This window comes from Charadrius vociferus, unplaced genomic scaffold, assembly GCF_000708025.1.
Source record: "Charadrius vociferus isolate BGI_N301 unplaced genomic scaffold, ASM70802v2 scaffold436, whole genome shotgun sequence".
NCBI classification, from domain to species: Eukaryota; Metazoa; Chordata; class Aves; order Charadriiformes; family Charadriidae; genus Charadrius; species Charadrius vociferus.
The window spans coordinates 2,952,408-2,961,730 of NW_009649187.1; the positions used below are offsets into that span (position 1 = coordinate 2,952,408).

Sequence of the window (9,323 nt, forward strand, 5' to 3'; positions counted from 1 at the left end):
CTTCACACCTTGGGGAAAAGATTTTAAAATGTTCTGAGTCTTCTAATGCTCCACTCCTCCATAGAGAGGAGCTAAACAAGCAAAAGGAATTCCTGGATTTCATGTAGCCTCCACAGGAGGTACAGACCCTAAACATGTGCTGGCCTGATCTAGGGACACATCAGGTAGTGACTGACTCCAGTAAATCACAGATCACAGCAGGACAGACATAATTGGGTTCCTAATGGAAAATAACCTCTTAATTTTTGCTGAAAAAGAAACACTGTTTTTCAGGAAAAAATGGGGTTGTAGATTAGTGTATGTGGGGGGTGTGTTCTTAGGAAGGTCTTTTGGGTTTGTTTGTTCATGGGTGACCCCCTCCCTCCTCTCCCAAAATTCAAAACCTTCAGAAGAAAAAAAATATCATTCATCTTTTCATTGCAAGGGAGCCCTACTACCATCAACATCTGTTGACCTCTGTAAGAAGGTCCCAGCGACTAAACAGGGTTTCTGTGCAGTGCTCCCACCACTAGTTCTGTCTTTGGTCCGTGTCAAGCTCTTCCAGTTGCAACTTTGCTGTAGAAGTCCATTCTTTGTCATCCAAAACATGTCTGCACTCAGAAAATCGATGTGGTTTCATGAGATTTCACAGGAACATGCAGATATATTGAAGAGATATCCATTCATGAACTAGGTTTTACGCATATGATTTTTTCTATTTTTTAAACTGCTCTGGGTAGATCATACACATTTTCTCATGTGTGCTTCTGCCTTAGGATTTGGTGCAGGACAGTGAGAAAAATGTAAGCCTCAGCTGAGAAATTATTTCCTTTCACAAAAATGGCAAAACCATCTGTGACTAACTCTGATCTCCACCTATAAACAATTTTGGAGGCAAGCATCCAAAATACAATAGTGTATGGATTTGTGCTCTGGGACTGTCAGTGGATGTCATAAGGGTCCCAGCACTAAAGCTTTATGGAGGATTTGGAATTTTCTGGAGTAGTTTCAAGAAAATGACAGACGTTTAAGACAGGATAGAGTATATATTTATCTCTTAATTAATGTGGGATCATAGTTGTTAGAGGGAGATAAGAGCATGAAATGCAGAAACAAAAGCAGCTTATGTTCTTGTTCATTCTTGACCCAAATGTGTTTGTTGGAAATGTGATTTAGTGGCACCCAGAACACATGAACCTATAGTTCCCCATCTTTTTGTTACTTTAAAAAGTAAAGTACTTAAAAGCTTACTTAGGTGTAAAAGTGACTTAAAAGCTACCATTTTCAGGAATAGAGAATCTCAGTGAAATCATAGTTTCAAGGAAAGATCTTGTATTTTTTTTTGCACAAGTACATTCCCATTCATGGTTGAGGGTAATTGTACCTGAACAAAAATCCTAAGAGCAGGCTTTTGTCTTTGGTTGTATGGAAAGTAATCTCTCCAAATCCAGAAATCTCCTCTGTCAATGTCTACTTCTACAAAGCCTATCCTAAATTCCCTGCTTTTCAGTACAGGGAAATAAGCATTTTTAGCATGCAAATAATTGCATCCTAAAGTAGACACCTGAACCAGTTCAGATTAACGCTCCATACAATTGCCTGGATCTCTGCCGTGGCTATACAAGGAGTAGGGGCTGACAGGCTCAGAAATAAATGTCTAAAAAAATCAACGTCTTAATATTAGGTGAGAGGAATTGCATTGCATGTGGCTGGAGGCTGGTTACGTGTGTTTCTGGTTCTGTACCCTGTGAGGCCAGCCCAAGAGTTCCCAGGCATTGCTAACCTCAGCAAATCCATTCTTATTCTCTGTTGGTATCACTTCCCTGGAAATACTCCAGCTTGGCACTGCTATAAGGAAAATATGAATTAGGCCCATTCATCTCTTTATTGGCGCAGGGCTTGCAAGACTGGATCTTCGATGTGTTTATGTTACAACTATGTTGTTGCATAACATCAGACCAAGGAGCATTTTTGACCTGTTATTTCTTACGCCATAGTTTTATATCCTGCAGATTGCATTTTATGAAGCAGGGGACACTTTGGCTTCCATCCAGCAAAATGCTTAAACAAGTACTGAACTTATTCCTACGGGCATTTCCATGAAATTGCTGTTCTTGGCACTTTTGCACGGCAGGCAGGCTGTTTAAGGGGAAATTTCTGAGCAGCTGGGGCAGAGGCAGGGTGCTTTGGGGAACCTGGGACATCACAGCACTCTCAAGAGGCCCTGAGGTCCCTGGAGGGTGAGACCTGCTGATGCGGGTGAAAAGTTTTTTGTACTGCTTTTGTATCAAAGATGCAGATAGCCCAAATGCCAAATTCGCAGGGAATTCAGATTAGCTGAACAGTCTGGTTTGAAAAGTGCAGCTTGGACATCCAGGGGAAGCCCCTCAGGAGGTCTCTGCTTTTGTTTCCAGTGCTGAGTGAATACATGAGGGAAAACTTGCCCTTGGCACTATTGTACTTCCAGTTGTCTTCCTGCCTGCAACCTGTTTGTTTAGTCTTGTATGAAACAGAGTGACCAGACCCTTTCAGAATATCCAAGAGGTATGCTTTGGTGCTGTCCTCAAAACATGAAACTTCAATTTCGCGTTGAATCTGAAAGTTGTTCTTAATTAATTCCTTGCAAAAAATTACCTATGTTTACCATACCATTATTTCCAAATGAAAATTAGCTGTTCCCAGCACTGAACTCATAACAGCCCAGGTATGAGTTGGAAAACTTAGATTTAACTCCTGTATCAGTCCCAACCCAACATGCGTACAAGTACAGACAACAAGAATTAGCGTCAGAGGATACAAATTGTACCAGTGCTTTGAACCCAGGGATATTTATGATAGCTGCCTTGAGGATGGCAGGGATAACCCATCCTCTTCATGGGTTAACTGAGGTTAGCAGTGACACCCAAGGTACTGTCCGTAGCGGAGTAGCGGAATCGCAAACCTCTGTGCAAAATAAGGCATCTGGGGGTGGGCTGAGGAGCATCGCACACTAGACTCACTCTGACTTTTCTCCTTTGGCAGTGCACGGCTCAAGAGCAACAGCAAGCAAGTGTGCATTGATCCCAAGTTAAAGTGGATCCAGGAATATCTGGAGAAAGCTTTAAACAAGTAAGGCAAGAGACAAATGGACTTAACAGCTAACATCCCGAGTTATTAAAGGGTAGAACATTAAGGGCTGGCTTTTACCATGTGGACAAAGTACTCGTGGAATCAGATATTGTTTTGAAGATGGGTTTGGAGTTGACCTAGTCTGTATTAAAGCTACAGCTTCTAGTATATCCTAAATGTTAAACTAAGAGTTTTGCCAGGGTTTGAGGCAAAGTTTATCCTAATGAATCTGTTCTGGGGTCCCCAACTCATCCTTTTTTAAAAAAAGCCGTTCTCCCAAGGAAAATGCTTCCTTTATGCTCCCCCTTCCCCAAACCAAACTACAGTTACTTCAAAATCTATATTGTTCCAGTTTCTTTAGAGCCCCTTTTCCATGTTACACTGGGGTCTGTTTGCACAGGCAGCTGAGGCCTAGGAGGTCTTAGTGCTAAAAAATGTTTCTCTGCTGGCCAGTGTGTAGTGCTGTTAATACTGGCCAAGGCAAGATGTGCTGCCATGAATAAGGCTCTCCCACAAGGCTGGGGGAAAACCAGCCGTACATGGCAAATTCAGACTTTTAAAATCGATTTTCATTCCCCTTGAAAGCGGGTGATCATGGCTACCCTCAGGTGGACACAGCGTATCTCAGTTCCATTTTACGGTGAGCAAGAGCAGCACAGAGATATATTATCTGTGTAAGGGAGGGCTCCAGCCTTCCTGGGATGGAAGATGAGACAAGTGATGGTACAAAGCATTTCATTGCTTGCCCAGGCCTCTGCAATTGATCCAGATTGATCCATCAATGGCATTTCGGCCAGCAAGCCTACCTGTGCACTCAGTATCCCTCCCACCCTCGCCACCACATTCCCACCCCTCAGTCACCGCGCTGTAACGTGCTCCCCCTGCATCTGTAGGGTGAAGGCAGGGCTGGAATCCAGTCATTCGCAAAAGCAATACATTCTTGGAGAAATGTGGGGAAGGGTATGGCCCCAGGGCAGATGTGGGGCAGCACAGGTAGCTGAATGCCCTCCACTGTTTGCTTTGCAAATGCATCTGCCAAACAAGGGGTGGAGTTAAAAAAGAAAAAGTCTTTGTTCCCCTGTATTATTACAACAAGCAAGGGGAGAAATGCTACCAGAGGTAGAGAGATTCCTCCATGTGGCCCTTTTGGGACCACGCTGGGGCGAAATTGAGGAGGAGGAGAGAAGGAAGCTCTCTAACAAACTGACTGTGATTCCAGCCCTGATAGCTCTTCCCATCTCATCCGATGCTCAGTGCCTTCTTTGCTGCCACCACTCAGCCCTCTTGTCCTTTAGGCAAATTCTCTGCAGAGGTAATCCAGGTTAATGCTGCCAGGATGGCTTTGGATTTAGGCACAGCTGAGCCTAAGAGTATGATGTGGCCCATGCTGACTGTCCTAGGATCTTGGGCTACTTTGTTTTCCAACTTGGGAAAATTTTCAAGCCCCTGCCTAAGTTTCTGTTTGTTGTCATCCCCAGTGAAGCCCTCAATGCTGTTCGTAAGACTTGAAGCTTGGGAGGCACTTAAGAAATTTGTGGGGTTGGGCAAATGTGATTATGCACGCAGATCCTGCCTGCCTGACTTAGGGGAACAACTCAGCTGGAACACGGTCTGCTCTCACTTCCACTGGTGAAGATCCGGGGCCAGCTCTACTGAAACCAGTAAGCTCGTGCCTGATCTCCAGCCAGATTCTGGGTTTTGTTTACCTAACGCTAATCCAGAAGCAATTCTGCTAATTGGGTGGATTTCATCCTGGTTTACATTGAGTAACAGAAGAGAATTTGGTCCCAGCTCTATGAAATAAGATGACAGAAAGCATATATCTCCATCACCTAATCCTGTAATCATGGCATTATTTTCATTTTCCAACTAGTAATGCTCACACCAGTGGCATTTTCATGCTCCACAGACAGTCAGGGCTCTGTCTGTAGCATTTTCACAAGGCATGTTTTTGATATATTTTAGTGCACAGCTTTGACTTCTTCAATGAAATGTACTTTGGAATATATTTATAGCGCATCAAACAATTCATATATTTGAATTGGAGCCATATGAATGTTGGTAGTTTAAAACACCGATATCCCTCTAAACTACTAACAGCTTGTAAAATAAATCTATATAGATCTATAAATGTTAATGTAGCTATCAATTTCAATCAGCCATATATTATATTTTTTCACTTGTACTGAAATTGTATGAAATGTGACATTACCCTATATGCACTAGCAATAAAATGGCTAATTGTTTCATGTTATGAAAACCCAATTGTACATGGGAATTTATTTTTCTGGAATAAAATCAATACGTTTTGTAGAAAGGGCTCTTGTAATTGCTTAAGTAAAATCCAAAGTGTCAAGACATCTTAATCTATACCAGTACTTCAGTGTAAGAGTATCTTCTGTGTTATAATCTGCAGCTAAGGGCAAGAAAAAGTTCATAGAATATAGCAGTCCAATGCAGTTGATTGTGAAACCAGAGATGTTTTTTAGTAGGGAATTATTTTGCTCTCTAATTCTGCTTAGCCTTTATTATTGCTTTATATTCATCACATCTCCATGTAATATACACACTTACGAGACATCAGTAAAATACATTCAGGCTGTCAGGAAACCAAATTCCTTAACTGACTTTAAAAATCATTGTGCAGCTGCTGCGGCCAACATCATGCAACATTCATCCATTTTATAGACAAGGGGCAAATCAGTCCTTTCTTGAAATAGCTAACAAATCCTTTATCACTTCCAGGCAATCCCAGTCATCATTTACAATACATTGACTGCCTTTCCCTTCTCCCTTCACGGAAAGATATGCAGAGTAAACAGAAAGCAGAGAATGATCCTTGCTTGTCTGTTGTCACGTTAATATAGTCCCACCTCAGAACTTCCCCTCAGCTTGAGGTGCTGCAGCCCATTAAGCTCAGCAGCTACTGCTGGCACAGATGAAAGAGCTGACGGATCTGCAGAAGATAACAAAGTCAAATAGGAAAAACCTTTCCCTTGAGCCCACTGGGAGAAAGGAAAGGGAACTCCCAACTTTTAGGAGCTCACTGTGATATGAGCCAAACCCTGCTGCTGCCTTCCTCCATAGGGCTTGTAAACCCCAGTGTGGCAGCTCTTCCAAATTTCTGACCTCATCTGTAAATAAGGGCTGAAGTACCAGATGCCAAAACAACTACCTCCCGGTACTCCACTGAGTGTGTGCTGGGTGAATATCCCACATGGTGGTGGACAGTGTAGGCGAATATCTTCACAGCCTCATTTTAAGGCACTGAATGCCCACAAATCCCATAGAGTGCCACCGATTCTTGTTGATATCAGTGGGAATGCTGGGTGGGAAGACAGAAATCCAGCCCCCCCTCTGCTTTCATTGTACCTCAGGGGGTGCCATGCAGATGGTGAGGCTCCTGGGTGACAAGTTCTGGCAGGCATTTGGGGAAGCTTCGGTGTTTTGGGGAAAAGCGTTGTTATGGCCTCAGAATTTGCAAATGTCCTGTCACCAGGGCACTTGCATTTGCCTAGCGTTCCTCTGAGGCAGAGGGTATATGAAAGGGGATGTTATCATCATTTGCACCCTGCAGACAAGATGTGAAGGAGCCATAGGATAAATGTGAAAAAGGCCTTTGTATGTGGATAATTTATGGCAGTCTTTTTGTATTTTTCTTTTAATTTAGACCACGTCATCGCACTCATAAAAAAAAGCAACAGAAGAAACGGGGCCCACTCTGCCCTTCCCGTGCAACACCACTAAAGTCTCCAGGGAGAAAGAATGGTAGGAGGCATTAGTTTCTGAGCTGGGATACCTCAGGTTCAAGTCCCTGCTCTTCCACTGACCATCCTGTGTGACCTTGGGCAAACACATTAGCCTATACAGACCTCCATTTTCCCCCATATTTGTTGAGCGTAACATCTGTACACTCCCTGAAAATGGGTTTTGTATAGATAAAACTCTTAAAACAGGGGAAAAGTTCAGCCACAGCAGAGGTGGGAAAATTTTCCCATTTTACAGATGGGAAAATGGACACCCAAAGAGGCCAAAATAACCCTGAAGTAAAGCCAAAGTCAAAGCAGGGTAAAGATTTGGAAGCCCTATTTCTTTTAGCTGGCCATTTCCCTCCAATACCAAACTGACAGAGTTAAACTGCAAATAACAGCTGTGAATTTGTCACTGGTGTTTTTTAATGACAAATGCAGCACTGGGTGGTGACATCATTTGGTGCATTGGTGACTGGTTGACACCTCTCCTATGGAAGACGCTAGGCAAGTCCCAGAGAACGGTGTTCCATATGCCAATGCTCTGGATGTCCCAGTTGTTTTTTTCCTATCAGAGCAGCGTGTCCCATCTTTCTGTGCCAAAAGAAGTAGTGTTACTGGTGTGGGACATCTGGAAAAGACATCTTCACAGAGAATTTTGCTTATAGCTTAGTCATCCTCTTTATGCCTGGATGAGTTTGCCGAGGCTGCCTTCACTGAGAGCAGCCACAACTGTCCCTGGCTGTGGTCACACAGTATTAGTTGTCCAGCAGACACTGAAAGGGATGTTTGTTCTCATCCTGTAGGCTCGACAAGACATGCTGGGACATCAAGGTTTTTGAATACCTGGTGTTTACCTTCTGACACTTGTAACTCAGCCTTAGTGACCTCATCTAGATTGCAAAAGGCCGATCAGCCTGGAGCAGGAGTAGGGGTCACCAGACAGAACGTGGAGGCCACTCCAGACTGGCTTCTTGTTCTGAGTGAACCCTTCACACAATGTCCTTGCACTTTGCCGTGATGCCTAACCCACCATGCCTCCAGGGTACCATGCTCAATGTGACATTGAGCACGGGAGACTTGATTCGTCTGTCTCCTACCCTGAGCTCCCTACCTCTGCACTTAACGCCTCACACATTTACCGTGCAGCACGTGGCTGCTCACCCTCCCTGTCACCTCACCTTCACTGGGCAGCTGGTCACCACGAGCTGTGACGTGCTGCCCAGCTGCTCACAGCAGGTGAGGTCCCAGAGCAGGGAAGCCATGGGGATGTTTCCTGGCTGGGCAGCACACTCAGGGGCCTCTGCTCTCCAGCCATCCCATGGTGAGAGCTGAACACCAACAAGAGCAGAGCATCAGCTGCCCTCTGTGCTCCTCCATCCTCACAGAGACCTGGCACCCTGGGGAGCTGCAGTCCATGATCTCCAGCAGAACTGTGGGGTAGAGGCAGGTAGAGGAGGCATTCCCAGTGCCACTTGCCCCACTATGGGGGCTGCTCACAAATGATTAATCCCTCCTTTCCCTGCTGTTTGTTTTTTGGTTTTTTTTGCCAAGTCTCTTTGCCCACGGATAATTCTTTGCTCTGGCTTTCAGGTCCAGAATAAGCTTCCTAGCCAGCCTTCCTCCTGCGTTAGCTCTGAACACCTTACTAACTGTGATGAGCACAACCTGCCCAAAATAACTCCTATTGCTGGGTTCGCCCTGCTGGGTCCCAGTAGCTCCTTGTGGAGAACTTCCCCCAAAATGTTTGGGAAATACTGGTTGGAGGGGCTTCAAAAGAAATGCCTTTGGGTTAGTCCGGACACAGATTTGCTGTTTGACTAGGCCTGATATCAAAGCTTTTGCAACTGAAATAAACCTTAATAGTGTTTCACTCTCTTCTTCATCAACAGGAGGTTCAAGATGTAAGAGGCAAGCATTGTAAGCCGTCTACAGGATTTCTTACTGTAGGAGCCAGAGAGCAGATAACCAGTATTAGGGAATGAATACATTTCACTGTTATCATGCAGCACAAAAGCAACGCTTCATGCAGTCCCAAAGGGGTTTTTTTGGTTGTTTTGGGGGGGGGTGGGTGGTGTTGTGTGTTTGGGTTTTTGTTGTGGGGTTTGTTTTTTTTTTTGCACAGATTGGCTTGCTTTCACAGTGCTATTTTTATATAAGATGTAACTATTTGAGAAAAATATGTTTTTATACAGGTTGGTTTATTACCTAGCACTGAGGCCAGATATGAATTTAAACTAACCCTATGTTATTATAAAATATTTTATTTCCTTTGCTATGTAGAGGTCTTGCTTTATTTAACTTTCTTTTGGTTCATGCAAGTCTCCTGGAGTTTTAAACCTAGAAGGACATGAACTGTACAGTGCAATGATGTTGTGTAAGTAGTGGAGGAACTCCTTGCCTCCAGAAGTCATTGAGGCCAAGAACATAGGAAGGCTAAAAAGCATCAGACATTGATGAAAGTAAACAGCATTACCATTGGTGGCG

General features: G+C 44.0%; 1 protein-coding gene across 1 annotated transcript in view; it reads left to right on the forward strand.

Moving 5' to 3' along the window:
* Window positions 1–9,033, forward strand: part of CXCL12 (chemokine (C-X-C motif) ligand 12) — a 72,344-nt gene extending 63,311 nt beyond the window's left edge. The window contains exons 4-6 of the mRNA XM_009888811.1: window positions 3,001–3,087; window positions 6,758–6,855; window positions 8,729–9,033. Of these exons, the coding sequence (XP_009887113.1) occupies window positions 3,001–3,087; window positions 6,758–6,855; window positions 8,729–8,760 (217 nt within the window). The 3' untranslated portion in view covers window positions 8,761–9,033. The remainder of the gene's footprint in view (window positions 1–3,000; window positions 3,088–6,757; window positions 6,856–8,728) is intronic.
* The last annotated feature ends 290 nt before the right edge of the window (window positions 9,034–9,323 follow it).